This window comes from Myxine glutinosa, chromosome 12 (assembly GCF_964187855.1).
Source record: "Myxine glutinosa chromosome 12, kmMyxGlut1.1, whole genome shotgun sequence".
Lineage (NCBI taxonomy): Eukaryota > Metazoa > Chordata > Myxini > Myxiniformes > Myxinidae > Myxine > Myxine glutinosa.
In genome coordinates this window covers 34,916,536-34,933,689 of record NC_136272.1, presented here as the reverse complement: position 1 = coordinate 34,933,689, position 17,154 = coordinate 34,916,536, and the positions used below count along the sequence as shown (strand labels likewise).

General features: G+C 43.6%; 1 protein-coding gene across 2 annotated transcripts in view; it reads left to right on the top strand.

The window, feature by feature from the left end:
* Positions 1–510: 510 nt before the first annotated feature.
* The window catches only part of LOC137437961 (kinesin light chain 1), a 78,604-nt gene continuing 61,960 nt past the window's right edge, over positions 511–17,154 (top strand). For both annotated transcript variants that reach the window (XM_068132756.2, XM_068132754.2), the window contains exons 1-2: positions 511–611; positions 7,849–8,107. In XM_068132756.2, the coding sequence (XP_067988857.1) occupies positions 7,868–8,107 (240 nt within the window). In that variant the 5' untranslated portion in view covers positions 511–611; positions 7,849–7,867. The remainder of the gene's footprint in view (positions 612–7,848; positions 8,108–17,154) is intronic.

The window sequence follows — 17,154 nt, the reverse complement described above, 5'->3', positions numbered from 1 at the left end:
TTTGTAGGGTCATAGGATGCACCCTAACTAGACTAGTGCTTGCAGTCTGCAAGCATACTTCATGAGTACACACACACACACACACACACACACACACACACACACACACACACACACACACACACACACACACACACACACACACATACATACAGACACACACACACATACACACACACACACACACACACACATACACACACACACACACACACACACACACACACACCATGAATTAGTATTCAGTGACGACACCAAATTTTATTTCATTCAAGCAAAATTCATTCATTCGAACATCGAACAGATTTTCATCTTGTGATCTCATCAACTCAAATTCATCCTGCCTGCAATACACACTTTGTTATCTATTTCACATTTGCTATTTTAAACGGTCTTTCTCCATGTACACCAATTCCCTCTCCTGCTTGGCTGCAGCCTTACATCTGCCGTCACACGATTCCTCTTTCATATCCTCCCACCCACCTTCCCCTCTGCTTCCGCGCCCTCTATCTGCATCGCCGTGTTCTATTACCCACACGGCGCCCTTTTGTGGATCAGGGACAAAACGGGGAGAACAAGCACGAGAGACGAAGAGCATTATTCCCTCATTGGTAAGGAAAGTGGTTTCTCTATATTATACTGTGTACATTTTTGTGTGTCCTTGCGCATGTATTTGTGTGTGTATATATATATATATATATATATATATAATTTTCTTGCACCCATCATTCTTATATTTCTCTCGCTCTCCCCTCTAATTCTCTTTCAAAAGCTCAGGTGTGTCGTTTTGATTGTGCTCTTTGTGTTCTTTTTCGTACTGCATTCAATCTCGCTGCGTGCAATCCGCATTGTGTATTCCAATCATAATTACCTTTCGGGCACAAGGAATTAGTCCTTCGCTCCTACAAGATTCCAGTTCGTTTGTGGTTTATGTGCTCATTTTAATGGATCCTCGTTTTTTTTCTGCATCATCATGAATCGTTACTTTCACCGCCATGTCCACACCCATCCATGTCTGTCCGTGTCTCTCTGCGCTTCATTTGTCGCAGTCACAGGTTTCTTTTCTCCCGATGAACGTTCATTGCCCAGAGATGCTGTGTCACCATGGAGCTATTACCATCGTGACAAATTTACAAATACAGTGCTTTACTCACAGAATTAATATATAATATCATTTTTGTTCTATGATATCAAGAAAAAATGTCCATCTCAAAATTGCTTTTTTTTTTTTGTTAAGTTTCATTTATTTGTTAATTAATATGTGTGACTATTGGTCGTATGCACCTTCTACGAGTTGATATCTAAGCCACTTGTATCCGACTGCTTCGTTTTCTCTTTAAATCCAGGACGAACCTTTTCATCCGAGCGATGTTCTTGCCACGGTCCTTAATTCAAGAGGTATTCGGTTGGAATATAGCCACTGCTAACGGGGTTGCATTCATTGCAGGTGACCTACCAAGGCCACCACACCCTCTATAGGAGAGACATTGAGGTTTTTTTTTGGGGGGGGGGGGGGGGGGTTGTATACAAGATCGAGGTTCGTGTAAGAACTAACATTAATAACAAAAAAAAAAATCGGACACACAAGACATAGTAAAGGGAGCGGGAGACAAGATGGGTAGAGAAGGGGAAACACACATGTACAACATTTGAGAGCAGGGACATCGGGAGATCTGTGGGCGGGAGCGGGCTTGGGGTGGGGCCTGGGAAGGGGGGTAGGAGAGGTAAAAAAAAACATATGGACACTGCTAGGACTTCAAGGAAAGAAGTCGGTTCCTCCTTTTCATCTTTAAATGCTCGGCGATGTTTCATCTTTAAATATTTCATCTTCAAAGAGCTCGCCGTGTTCCTCGTTTTCATCTTTAAAACAATGTCGTGGCAAAATTCTAAATCTCAAATAAATCGAGGAAAGGATCTAGTTTGATGACGCGGGTAAATAAAGGCTCCGAAAATGAACGCACAAATTCAAGCCTGGTCCACGTCCAATAAATTTGTCCAAACATGGCCGTCGTCACGTGGGCTGTAAATAAAATTGTTCATCAAAATCCTTGGGTTTTAAAGAGTTTGTGAAATTTATTTGGAGCATTTTCTTGTACTTGATGCGCTTCCCTCCTTTCCATATCAAGTTTTCTAAAAAATAAAAATAAAATTACTCAGGTGTTCTCATTTTGAGTTACCATGACAGTGTTGACCTGTTCAATTTCTACAGGTGTCCTTGTAATGTACGTAAATTTCAGTCATGTCTCATAATGCCCTTTCCTTCACGCAATATCTGAGCAAGGTCCTAAGTCTGAAACATTGAGAAGGGGGTACATCATATCTTTAAGAAACCTTTGTACGAGTATTACTGCTCCATGGGTATTACTTCAATTACTCAATATCCGATTGTGATGCAATATGGGGGTTACATTTGCCTTGCTTTACCACATCTATCTCGAGAATAATATGCAAAAAGGCTTCTTTTCATCCGTGAACTAAAGCTACAAAGCAGCAATGAGGGAGTTGGTGCTCCACCAAAGCTGTGGCTATCATGGCAAAAATCGGTCACAAATATTTTATGAACAGAAATGTTGAAATCTCAACCTCCTAATGTTATGTGACGTCATAATAATACATTTTATCATTGTCCTTTCATTGTTGTCACCCAATTATCTCCTGTTGCATCATTTAGGGATATCTCCTGCTCTATTTTATTTTGCTCAGTTTGGTTGTTATGTCATCTGGCATTGAACATATATATCATGTCATCTTCGCACAATGATTTGAGAACATTGTTCAGAGATCAAGAAACATCCAAAACCTTGATCTTTTCTACCCCCGCTAATTCACCCCAGATCCACTTTTTTGAAATTCCGACTTCTTTCCTGGAAGTCCTAGCAGTATCCATGTGTTTTATACCTCTCCCAACCCCTCCCCCCCCCCTTTCCGTTCCTCCTCCCACCTCCCCCCACCTCCCCCCAAGCCCTCTCCCTCCCATGGATCTCCCGATATCCCTGCTCTCAAATGTTGTGGTTGTGTGCTTCCCTCTCTCTCCCCCATCTTGTCCCCCGCTCCCTTTATCATATGTTTTATGTGTCCGTTTATGTGTTTTTGTGATTAATGTTAGCTCTTACATGAGCCTCGATGTTGTGTACAAAAAAATAAAAATAAAAATAATAAATAGGGAGGCATAGTGGAGGAAAGGCAGTACGCACGTTCAAATTGTTACCACTGAACTATGACAGGAGGTAGTCAGAAACCAACATTTAACCAAAACAAAATCATTGGCAACCGATGAGCAAGTGCATATAATGACATCAGCAATATAATCACAGGTGGAAAGGTATCCCTCCGTGGAAAGCAACCAAGACCATGCATCACGTGCTGTTTATCACCATGACAACTCCTTACGGTTCCCAAGCAATGGTGGCAGCATAGGCTCTTGTAATGTAATAATGAACATGGTTTCAAAGTCAGGACTTTCAGAAACCTCGATGGAGGTGCTTCAAGGTGGATGACTTCATTCAAATTGTACTGCCAGGTTCATCAACTTGAAGGGTATTCTGCAAACCCCTGGTTGCGGAGACCTTTTTCACTCGGCGAAATGTCAGGTTGTCTCATGGATTCTTCAAATTTGTTGCTTGCTTTGAACAACCACAGAACCAATGTCGGTTTTACAAATTGCACCTTTCAGTATGTTGCATTTTATTAAATCTATTTCTGTCTGTGGCTTTTTAGATTGCCTAACTTCTACATTTTGACTTCTGTAAGGCTTATTTGAATCTAACAAGGTTAGGATATGGGAATGAGGTCACTGTTGGAATAAGGGATGGAAGAAAGAATTCCAGAAATGAAGTTTCTATTTATCTAGGATTGGTTTCAAGCTGTTATTTGGTATCGATTATTTTGGTCGATGTCTTTGTTTCTATTGTTCGCCAGGGATTAGGAAAAACAATATATTAACCATGTTAAAAAAAAAACTATTTTTTGAAACTTTTGTGATTTCACTTATATTTAACACCAGATCAGTACCCACTCTCCAGGTGGGTAGAGTTTGCGCGTTACTTGCTGGTAAAAGTATAGTCTGTGTTTTGCAATAAGACCATAGATGTTTGTGTGGCGTGCACTTAAAAGGTTCTAAAGCAGGGGTTCCCCAGGGTAACGTGCTCTATAAACTCTAGTTACCCTGCGCTCGCGAAGCGAAAATCAGGGTTAAGCATTCAGTTGCGTACGTGTGCCGTACGTGTCTGCATTTTAAAAATTCATTTTCTCGGCAACCGTTGTTCCGATTGACACGAAATTTTACCATATAAGCGCCTACGCCTGTAGAATTTTTTTATTCATAATTATGACGTCATAGGTCACGTGGTACGGGCGCCATCTTGGAAAAACGTTACACCTCCATATCTCCCAAACCACTCAATGGAAAAAAATTGAAACATGGCTCATTATCAAGTACTCGCAATGGGGAATAAGATATGTTGATGATGATGTCATCGGTGCCTTAATTATGACGTCATAATTTGACAAGTACAACGCTTGATCTGATCAGTATGAATAAAACAAAAATTCCTCTGCAACTGTTAGATCGATGGACACCAAAATTTCAGAATATGTGCGGCTCCTGTAGAATTTTTAAATGATAATTATAATGTCATAGGTCACGTGGTACAGACGCCATCTTGGAAAAAATCGAAAAAAGTTGCACCTTTATATCTCCGAAACCGCTCCATGGAAAAAATCGAAACATGGCTCATTGTCAAGCACTCCCCTTGGGGAATAAGATATGTTAATGATGATGTCATCTGTGCCTTCGTTATGACGTCATAATTCGACAAATACAACACATCCATCCGATCATTATGAATTTTTTTTCAACAACTGTTGGTCTGATGGACACGATGTTTTCACCATCGGAGCACCTCCTCCTTCAGAAAATTTTAATGATAATCATGACGTCATAGGTCATGTGGTACAGGCGCCATTTGGAAAAACCGAAAAATGTTGCACCTCTATATCTCCAAAACCGCTGCTTGGAAAAAATTGAAACATGGCTCATTGTAAAGAACTCTATGTGGGAAATAGGTTTTGTTAACGATGACGTCATTGGTGCCATAATTATGACGTCATAATTCGACAGGGACAACGTTTAGTCTGATCAGTTTGAAATGTATTGAGCGTGATCTATGCAACAATTATATTAGAGAATATAAATTTATGATGTCATCACTCACGTGGTCTGGCAGCCATATTGGATCAAAGAAAAAAAATGTTCAAAAACAGAAGAGTTGGCTCACACCAAATTGACTGCGCAGGGTAAGTATTCTACGAATACCATCTAGTTCTTTCAGTGATTGCTAACAACTGAGCGACTTTGACAAGGGTTTCAGGAGATGGAGATGGGGTTGCTGGCAGTGGAGGTAGAGGCATGGGTGCGGATAAGAGAAGAGACAACGAGGTGGTTAGGGGATCTTTAGTCTGAATTTAAGGCAAGATGGATTCCATCTCAGGATACCTTAATCAGCAATGTGGCCGCATAAATCTTACAGTAGGTTATCAGGTGCTTTCAGGAAGGTTACTCCATATTTCCATACCTGTGTTTGCTCAATTTGAATGAACCAATTGTTCACAGGGAACCCAGGAATGAACCAAGGAAAGGGGAATGAGGGTAAACATGGTGGGAAAAGGTTGGATGAAGAGTGAATTTGATAAAATTTTATACAAAAGATAGTGGGAAGTTTAACGTTCCCTCCACCATTTCCTGCTCTTCCTCTGCTCCCTTTGGCTCTTCCTATGATTTACTCTTGAAATTGACTGTCTCTCTGATAGTCTTCAGGGGTCTACCACCAATAGGCATTGTCATGTCAGGCAGATTTGGTTTGGCCTGCAGTCCACCATCTCTTCCAGTGACTGAGTTTGAAAGAGAAGGAAGATGAGGTGACAAACAATAAAGGATTCACCACCGGTCGTACAAGGAGACACCACAACCACAGTCACATACAGTATATGAAAGCAATGAAAGGACGAATCGTTTTATGAGCACAAAGGAGTGATGAAGCATGAAGAACCAATGGAGAGCGAAGCAAGTGCAAGAGAAGACTGATTTTTAACGTGAATTCTTTGTGAATTTTTACTATATTTATTTGCTAGGGCTAGGATAATATATACAGAGAGGAAGGGATGCAAAGCAAGGATAGCTGGGGGTAAAAGGGGAAAGGACCCAGGAAGGAAGCAACCAGATGGAACACCAAATATCAACATGATCAATTAGAAACACACGAAAATATTGAAAGGGATGCAATACAAGATGATGTCGAGTCTCCTCGGGCAATGATGGCGTGTTTGCCATCATATTGCCTTCTGCCGTTGGGGAATTCATCCTCTTCCGCCCGTGCTGTTGGAGTCGACTGGACTCTCATCCACCAGATGTGCAGAGCCATTTGCCATTTAAACCGCATGGCTGCAGACTGTTGCCCTGGTAAGGAGGACTGACAGGTACTACACCTTGCCCAAGGGTGATCTGGGGTTATGCAAGGCAGGGGCATCCATCTCCTTGAGGTATCAGAAGACACCCGCATACCCAAGAATGAGCATGCAATACAAGAATGAACTAGAACGACACTCGGTACAGCGCATACCTCCACCAGGCTGAACAGTTTAGGTTTTGTATCCACTGATAGGTTGAGTCTACATCCGGACCTGAACCAACATCTAATCGGCTTGTTATTCTCACCTATCCAGCTCATCCACAGGTTTTGGCCTAATCTGTCCATAACCTTTTGAAATATCCTGCTCACAGACAGATAAGCAGACGGTGGTTTAAATCTAATCTCCGTCCACCTTCGGTGGTGGAGGTAACAATAATTGATATGTTCCCTTGCAAGGAACTTCAATGCAGGAGGAGGCCATTAGGCCCATTAAAGCCTGCATTAGTACCGCAAATGTATGGTTGATTGTCCGTTCTCTCTCCTTTTAAATGCTAAAGTCACGGAAGGAAGTAGCATGTACCATTTTTAAAGTCCTTGGTACACCTCAACCAGGGTTCAAACCATCGACCTCCCAGAATCAGGGCACATGCTCTAACCATTACACCACCATTATAACCATTACGCCAGCAACACCTATTAGCATTATAAGGGCGTCCTTAAGTCTGCACTCAAGTCTTGTGCCATCCCGGTTGTCACCTGGGAACATCAGACGACAAACAGGTCAACTTGTTGTAACTAACATTTGCTGCAAAGGCCTGGACCACTTCTTTTTTATTTGTATACAAGATCTAGGCTCCTGTAAGAGCTAAAAGCTTTGAATGTGGGAGACTTGCTATTGAAAGACAGCGGAAGCAAGAAAGGAAAACCTGCCAACGTCCATCTCCACAAGGACCAGTCTATACCTGCGATGTTTGTGGTGGACGCTGTGGGTCCCACATTGGACTATACAGCCATCGCACAATGCTTAGTGAGCACGCCAATTAAGGGAAGAGATTCGTCAAACGCCGACACCACAGGGTATGGTTGATGGTTATTGTAACATTTATTGTAAACGATCAAATGTAAACAATAAATGTTTACAATGTTTAACCAAATATCTGTGGGAGGATGCTGAATTTGCATCCACCTCAGTTCCTTGGCGGTGGATGCGGTTCTTGTTTGGCGGGGCAATGACTGAGCGGGCACACTTTCTTTCTCTTTCCATTCTTCCTTCAGTTTCAGTGATCTAATATTCACAAAGCATTTCAGTAAGATTCTTTTGGAGGGGCTGGGGGGGTTTGGTTGACCAGTCCATCATAATTTATCTGCAATACTGTTCTGAGCTATTCTGAGCAGATTGAAAGAGAATGACTGCTCTTTCCCCCTTTTTTGTGTGTGTTAGGGTGTGGTGGAAGCAGAAAATGTCAACTCTCGTCTTACCGATGGAGCGACCGAGCCAGGAGGAAATCATTTCGAGCACCCGGGTTGTCATGCAAGGCCTGGAGAGTCTACGCTCAGAGCACAGCTCCTTGCTCGAGGGCCTGATCGAGGCACTGGCGGCTCGGTACTGTGATGGAGCCACGCTTGGACTGGCACAGGAAAAAAGCAACCTTTTGCAGAAGTCACTTGATATGATTGAGCTCGGGATTGGAGAGGCGCAGGTACGAAAGTACTACTCTTTATATTGTCAGATTAACGTGGGAGATCAGCAAATGTTTCTAGGGGTCATGCTTAATTATTTTTGGGGGGGGGGGGGGGGTCCGCCAGGCCACTTAAACGGATATTTTTTGTAGTCTGCCAGGCCACCTAAGCGGATTTTTTTTGTGGTCCACCAGGCCATCTAAACTGATTTTTTTTGTGGTCCACCCAGCCACCTAAACGGATTTTTTTGTGGTCCGCCGGGCCACCGCAACGGATTTTTTTTGTGGTCCGCCAGGCCACCTAAACGTATTTTTTTTGCGGTCCGCCAGGCCACCGAAACGGATTTTTTTTGTGGTCCGCTGGGCCACCGAAACGGATTTTTTTTGGAGTCCGCCTGGCCACCGAAATGGATTTTTTTGTAGTCCGCCAGGCCACCTAAACTGATTTTTTTGTGGTCCGCCGGGCCACCTAAACGGATTTTTTTGTGGTCCGCCGGGCCACCTAAACGGATTTTTTTTGGAGTCCGCCTGGCCACCGAAATGGATTTTTTTGTAGTCCGCCAGGCCACCTAAACTGATTTTTTTGTGGTCCGCCGGGCCACCTAAACGGATTTTTTTGTGGTCCGCTGGGCCACCGAAACGGATTTTTTTTGGAGTCCGCCTGGCCACCGAAATGGATTTTTTTGTAGTCCGCCAGGCCACCGAAACGGATTTTTTTGTGGTCCGCCAGGCCACCTAAACTGATTTTTTTGTGGTCCGCCGGGCCACCTAAACGGATTTTTTTGTGGTCCACCAGCATTTTTGGTGGCCCAACCATATATTATTTGCTGGTGAATCAAACTTCATAAAAAAATCAGTATCCACGTTTAAATTACTATTTCTCACGACACCTACAGATCAAAAGATTACATTTCAGTGCTTTTCATACCAGCAACCTCAACTCGTAATCACAAAACACTCCCATCAGCTATTCGATCATCTGCCTAACTTGCAGCAAAATAATACGACGACAATTTTAATGTTTGCCGAAGAAAAATCTCTTCACATATTAACACATTTAATGCATTTTCCAAAACAATTGTTAGCTCTGCACAACTTTCAGCTATTGAGAGATTATTGTAGTCATTAAATCTCGAAAATAGTACTAAAACACATGTCACTGTAAAACCTGAGTATTTTGACTTGAACATTCAGTTTCAAAAAATATTTTGGATCAAAATTTTATGTAAAGAACAGTTATTTTAGCACAGTGTGAATTTGCATGACAAGCATGCGGCCAACGATGTGATGCATGCATTTTGCAAGCTCGTGGCCTTGCTTCTATTTCCCGATGCAGCGTTAGTGGCGTGCAAGCCAATCTCTGTCTCACACAAGTGTTCACCGACCTGTATATACAACTGGAGCAGAGCATCAGCACACGCTCACAGGGCAAGCAGCCGCCATGTTGGAATACCCTTCCCTTGCTAGAACATGAGAGATACAGGCATAGCTGAGAGTGCGATAAGCGTGAACGCATATGGACTTTATCGGGTCACATTTGTTTTCCCCTTTTGTTTGGTATCCTTTGGAGCTTTGTAATAGAGCCACGAAGGTGACTGACAAAACTATGTCTGATTTTAGTAAGTCAGAAAGCATCAAGTTCACTTGGTCTGTGAGAATAACTGAGTCGCAGTGCCGCAATAAATTTGCATAAAAGTATGGTGGGAGGTGGTGAGGGAGAGGGGAGAAAGAGGGGGGGGGGGGGGGATTGGGGAGGTTAAACTACAAATTGATAAAATCGTCCAGATACAATTTCCACTGTGATTGTCTTTTTTTTTTTACATTAAGAAAGCAGGAAGAAAAAGCAATAAGAAACCTGCATATGGAGTTAAAAACCAACGACACGCACACACGCACACACATGAACATGCACACACACACACACACACACACACACACACGAAGATGGATACAGCGAGTCCTGGGAGAGCTCCGTTCCACCTTCTGAAACCTGTATATTGAGATATAACAACCAACGAAACACACAAACACACACATACAGTTGTGGCCAAAAATATTGGCACCCTCGCACTTTTTTCAAATAATGCACCATTTCTTCCAGAAAATTGTTGAAATTAAAAAATCTTTTGGTATCCACAAATGTATTTCTTTGGTTTGCAGTGGAACAAAACAAAAAAGCTGAAAAAATACTAAATCATAGCTTATTCAACACGGAAATCCTAAAATGGCCCGGACAATATTATTGGCACCTTTTAGAAGTTGTGAGAAATAATTCGATTTCAAGCAGGTGATTCTCCTTTACTTTGGAATTGAACTCACCTGTGGTGAGTTGCAGGTGCCTGCAATATAAAAATCACTCATTCAACCAGTTTGAATAGAGAAAAGGAGTCATTCTGCTGTTTTGTGTCACTGTGTGTACCACAATGAGCATGGAGAAAAGAAAGAAAACCAGAGAATTGTCTGAGGAGGTCAGACACAAGATTGTAGCCAAGCATGGACAATCTCAAGGCTACAAGTCCATCTCCAGAGACCTTGATGTTCCTGTGTCCACCGTATGCAATGTTATCAGGAAGTTTAAGGCCCATGGCACTGTAGCCAACCTCCCTGGACGTGGCCGCAAGAGAAAGCTTGATCGAAGCTTGCAGAGAAGGATTATTCGAATGGTAGAGAAAGCACCTCGATCAACTGCCAAACAGATTCAAGCTGACCTTCAGACACGAGGTACGCCAGTTTCAACTTGCACCATACGTCGCCAACTCAATGAAAGGGGGTTTATGGTAGGAGACCCAGGAGGACCCCACTGCTAAGAAAGCCCGACTGGAGTTTGCCAAAACACACCTGGACAAGCAAAAATCCTTCTGGGACAATGTCCCGTGGACAGATGAGACCAAATTAGAGTTTTTTTTTGTTAAAGCACATCATCTCTATGTTTACAGAAAACAAAATGAAGCCTTCCAAGAAAAGAGCACCTTCCCTACGCCTACAGTCAAACATGGAGGAAGTTCAGTGATGTTTTGGGGTTGCTGTGCTGCCTCTAGCACTGAGTACATTGAATGTGTGCACAGCATCATGAAATCAGGAGATTACCAAGGCATTTTGGAGTGCAATGTTCAACTCAGTGTCAGAAAGCTGGGTCTCTGTCGAAGGTCATGGGTCCTGCAGCAGTAGGGCAATGACCCTAAACACTTCAAAAAGCACCCAGGAATGGTTCAAGACAAAACGCTGGACTGTTCTGAAGTAGCCAGCAATGAGTCCAGATCTAAATCCCATTGAACACCTGTGGGGAGATCTGAAAACAGCAGTTGGAAGAAGGCACCCTTCAAATCTGGGAGAACTGGAGCAGTTTGCACAACAGTGGGCCAAACTGCTAGTAGAGAGGTGTAGGAAGCTCATTCATGGCTAAAGGAAGTGCTTGCTGCAGTTATTTTGTCCAAAGGCTGTGATACCAAATATTAAGTCAATAATTTTGCCAATGCCATTTCTTTTTATTTTATGATTTAAAAAGATATATTAAGTTCTGAATGAAGAACAAAGGTTCTGTAATATTAACAGTAAAATAAAGAATTGTGGAGACCAAATACTTTTGTCAATTTCAACTTGTTTTTAGAGAAAATTGTGAGTTATTTGAAAAAAAGTGTAAGGGTGCCAATATTTTTGGCCATATATATGCACACATACATGTATGCACACATACATATATGCACACATACATATATGCACACACACACACACACACACACACACACACACAAAGATGGATGCTTTGAGTTCTGGGAGACTGCGTTATACTTCCTGAAACCCGCATATGGATTTTACAACCAACGACACACACAATAACTCAACATCACTGTGAAAGCGAGGGACAGGAGAAGAAAGACGAAGTAGGAAGAAAGGTGGTTGAAAGGTGATGCTGGTATTTATGTAAAATGGTTGTGCTGAAAGAAGTGGAACCAAGGTGGAATGTTTGAAACATCATGCGATTGGGAGGTGTTTGGTCTGCTTGAACAAGGCAGATCATTTTGGAGAAATTATCAGTACCATGGGAAGGTAATGTGGAGGAGGTGCAAAGAGGAAAATGAGAAGGTAAAGAGTGAGATGGAGGTGGAATGGAGTGAGAGAGGATGACATGTTTATTGCCAGCCATTTAAGGTGGGTCGGACAGGATATGATGGTCAATCCTTTTGTGCCTTTTTGTATCGCCATGGCGTCTGCAAAGTGAGGAGGGATACGTGAGAAAGATGTGGTGGTTTGGTTGGTCGGAGCATTATATCATTTTTAAATTACCTAATTTTGTTTTCTTGTTACGCATTTTTATGTGTTATCCTTTTTATTATGTCGTTCATTGTGATGTGTATTTAAACTGTGTGTTGATGTGCCTCCACATTGCACAGGATGGTATAGAGGTAGTACACTTCACTTTCAGCTGTCTTGTCTGGGTTCCCTGCCCGACTATGGACTTACGGATTAGTGCTTAGCAAGCAAGGTTTTGAATCACAAACCTATCCCTTGGGTGGACATTAATCTGGGTGCCCCATCTGCTGGCATACAGCTGGTGGACATTCAACATTCTACGGTGTCATTCGTTAAGTAGGTGAGTTATGGCAGGGATCCTGGCCAAATTCCATGTTGTTGCCACCTTCAGTGAAATATCATTTGACGATCCTTGTGGAGCGACAGCATGAGACAGTGAGATATGTTTTTTCGTGTACAGTGTCGAGGTTCATGGAGGAGCTAGAAACCAGAATTTACCAGGACGTAACAGAACGAAAGGAGCAGTAGAAAGGGGAATGGGGGTGATACTCCAACAGCAAGGTTGAGGGAGACTCGGATAAATAATAGATGTGGGGAGGAATGAGGGCACAGGGGGTGAACAAGATCAATACAGCCGCAAACACTCATTCACAGAAGTGGAAAGAAACACTGGAAGTGGAAGGAAACACTTGTTGTCCAAACATTCTGCAACAAATGTGTGTCCACTCTCAGGAAAGCCAGAAACAATACCTGTCCGACAGTGTTCTGGGCCCAGTCCTATTCCTGATCTTCATCAATGATCCTTCTGACTCTGGAAAATCCTCTTTATCCAATTGATGATGACTCCACCCTCTGCAGTGACATCCATCATCCTTCAGACAGACAGGCAGCAGCCTCTTCCATCTCTTCAGACATTTAAAAATCACAAGCTGGTCAAACACGTGGAATATGTCCTTCAATAATAACAAATCTCACACTTTCACGATCTTTCTCCGAAGAGACCGTCTGGCAAACCTGCACCCCATCTACTTTATTAACAATCCTCTTGGAGAGGTTCGGTAATTCAAACTCTTGGGTTTCACTATCAACTATGATCTTTCTTGGGTAAACTAGAGTCCCTGTATATAGAGAGTTGTGTCAACTCAAATTTGGACGCCATTTTGTGTCTAAGTGTGTCGGATTAGATATACATGTACATTCGCGATATGGGGTGATATATTCTAAACCTGCTAAAAAAAAAATTACTACACATATTTAGTCTTATTATTACATACAGGTGATATTTGTTTTGTCAAAAACTCAGCTATTGCCGTGAAAAAGAGCTGTGTGGTGATATTAAAAGTGGTATGGCAATGCATATTACAAGCCAACACTGCATATAAGAGCTAACATTATAAGTAAGACAAACCAATGCTGTCGTTCTCTGAATTTTAATAACTTTTAGAAAGGAGTGTGGGCATATCCAATATTTTTTAAAGGGTGCCGAGAGCAATTCCGGTGTAGGACTTCCAGCCGACATATAGTCTAACACACTTAAAACAAATTCTGTATGTGGTATTGCCATATTTCTATAGTGTACAACTTTAGTTTTATCGACATTTATATTCAATTTCCATTGTAATGATTTAACAAGCTGCAAGTCAGCTTCTGTCTCTGACATAAGGAAAACGTCATCGGCATCTAGTAAGATTGAAACGTTCATTTATTACTACACCCTTGCCCAGAACTCTGATGGATATTGCCTGATCGATTAATATGTTTCATAGCTGGCGATGGATTCCTCAATTGATCGTTCAGTTTTTTATTTTTCTCCTCCAATCTCAGCAGCCGTTCTTCAATAGAATCACTAGTATCTTGGCCCTCTTGTGTATCAGTGTCCATAGGTTCACTCTCAGCTACAAAAGAGCACATATACAATTAATGGCCAACTGGAAAATTGGTATGTACTGTTGCGGATATGGGATTTGCATCCATCCATATCTGCTTGTAAATATTCCCCTATTTCCTCAATACTTCCCAACTATCCCCAATCCCCCATTCCCTAGTCCCATTTTCTGTAAACAACACTCTGTAGACCCGACCTCCCCCTATTTCCCCCATTAAATGTCGTGCCCAGGTTCACCGCATCTCATGTAAGACCACTATAGGACATCTTGCTAGTTATTCTTAGTCTATGTCAGTTAAGGACTCGTTTCCATTAATTCTGACCCTTCGTTGCACCAGAATGTGATTGTATGGCACCGTTAGGAAGTTTAGGACCTCCCAATACCTCCCCGCAGCTCTTCCTCACGGTTCAGCAACAACAACAACAACAACAACAGCAACGGCGGCGGCTTGCACAGGGAGTGCGCGTCCTCACTCCGGCTTGGTTGGTAGGGGGTGTTGGGAGGGCACGAGGCCTTCCCCACGAGCCGCCATCAAACATGTGCTCGACGGGGTTACCAAATAGGGGCTCCCTGTCAGCTCCTCGTCAAGGGCAGAGCCTGGTAACCCCCGCACCCAATGGAAGCGGCGGACCGGTCCCATCTGGGGCGGAGCCAACCAGCTGAGGGCGTGTCACTCCCCGCTGAGCATGCGCAGCCGAGGGAGTGGTGACGTCAGATGCGCGCTGAGCTTGGAGAAAGAAAGACGCCACCTCCGAGCGCTGTGAGGCCTCCCTGCATCTCTTGGACCGTGCTTGATCCTGTCCCCGAGCCAAGGTGCACCTTGTGCTATCGAACTACCTGTCCTTCCCTGCCATCAATCCCTGTGTAAGTCAGCCTTGTTCCGTTTGTCTGTGGTCTGTCTGGGATAAGATAAGACTGTAACTAAGTGCCTATCTCTTCTGTGCTTTTACCTCACTCTACCTTGTAATCTACCCCTTTTCTCCCCCACTGTAATTATATCCTCCTCCGGAGGTCTTGAGAACTGTACCCCTTGCGTCGTTTCATCTATCCCAGTCGTTGTGTCCTTTCCATCATTGATTTAGCATAGCGCGATTTGGTCAACGTTTGGGTGGAATCGGGGTCTAGTCGGGGAATAACTGTTAGGTCGCGGTAATACACCACCGCTCGGTCGAAATAACATCTAACCGCGATCCGTAACAATTGGTTGTCAGGAGTTGGGATTCGAACCTGGGACTAAATTTATTTAGCCCAAATTTTGGACACCAATTGTGTTATTTCCGTAACAATTGGTGTCGAGGAGTGAGATTCGAGGCCCGAACCAAATTTTTTTAAAAAACATCTAGGAAAAATTTGGTCAAAATTATAAAGACACCGAAATTTGATTTTGTTTTACAAAAAACCCGAATTTTGAAAGTCGCGCTATGGCAGATCAAGACGGCTGGGTTCCGGTAGAGGAGAGTGAGGCAGGGTCGATCCAGGACCAAATTGAGGGACATGAGGAGAGCGAAGCAGTGAGGGCGGCAGGTTCGCAAGATGGCGCTCTCGCGCACGAGGTTGCGGGCGCGCAAAATGGCGCCTCGCACATGGCTACGGCGGCCGCACCCGCTGCACAAGTGGGAGGGATGGCCCAAATGCAGGCCCTCATGGAGCAATTTATGGTACAAATGCAGGCGTCCCTCAACCTGCAGAAGGACGAGATGAGGGCTAATAGTCAGCAATTGGGGAACCAGATGGATGCTCAAAGTGAGCAATTAAACAATATGGGAAATAAATTTGAGGGATTAGACAATGGGATAGAAGGGATGAAACATGGGTTAACGGGGGTGGAAAATAGAATGGCTGCCCAGGAGAATCAGATAGAGGGAATGAAAAAGGATTTAGAGGGGTTAGAAAACAGTATGGAAGGCAAATTGAGGGACATGAGGGACCAAGCGGAAAGGGAAGTTTAAAAAATGGGGCAGCAGATAGAGGGGGTCAGAATGGGGGTAGAAACTAAATTGGATGCTCACAGGGAGGAAATGGAGCAGATGAGGGTGGCATCTGGGCAGGAGATGCAAGTGATGGGAGAGGAGATCAGAAGAGGTGTGAGTGAGGAGGTCGGAGTAGTGCGCGAGGAGGTGAGGCACTGTAAGGAGCGCATGGAGAAGGAGGTGAGAAAGGGGACTGTAAAATTGCAAGGTGGTATAGAGGCGTTGACGCTGGGAGTAGAACAACTGACAGTGGGACAAAAGGAGTTGGGGGACCAGGTAAAGAAGAACACAGCGGTAATAGAGGGTTTAAAATCGACACAGAAGGAGATGAAAAAGGACGTAGGGGTAATTAAAAAAGAGTGTCAGACGGTACATGAGGACCTGACGAGGAAAATGAACAAGGTGGTAGAGGTGATGGAGGTTAAAGAGCGGGAGGTGCGGGAGCACATAGAAAAAAATAAGGTGGAGTTAGAGGAAGAACTTAAGGGGGCGCACGAGGAGATGAAGGAGGTGAAGCAGAAATTAGAAGAAGTGGAAGAAGGGGTGAGCGAAATTAAGAAGCGACGGAGAGAGGATAAGAAAGAGATAAAGGAGGAAGTAAAAGAATTGGTCCAAAGTCTGTGTTCGGATCGTGATGATGTGCTCATTAACCGGATGAGGGATTCGCAGGTGATGGAGGAGAAGCGAAGAGAAAGAGGACCCGGTGTAAGTGGTGACCAATATGGTCGTGCGTATGATGCACCAGGTGATTTAATAAGCTTGGGGGTCGAGATGGACCCGGATGTTCGTGAGAGGCCAAGAGTGAGGTGTATGGCTGGTCCGGAGGGTATGGAACGAGGGTGCGAGCGAGAGGGTCCGGTGATGGGAGAGGTGCGAGGTGTGAGTGAGCAAGGTTGTGGTGGTATGGAATGGGTAGCGGTTTGCGGAAGTGTGACCCATGCATCGACACCAACAGGGGTAG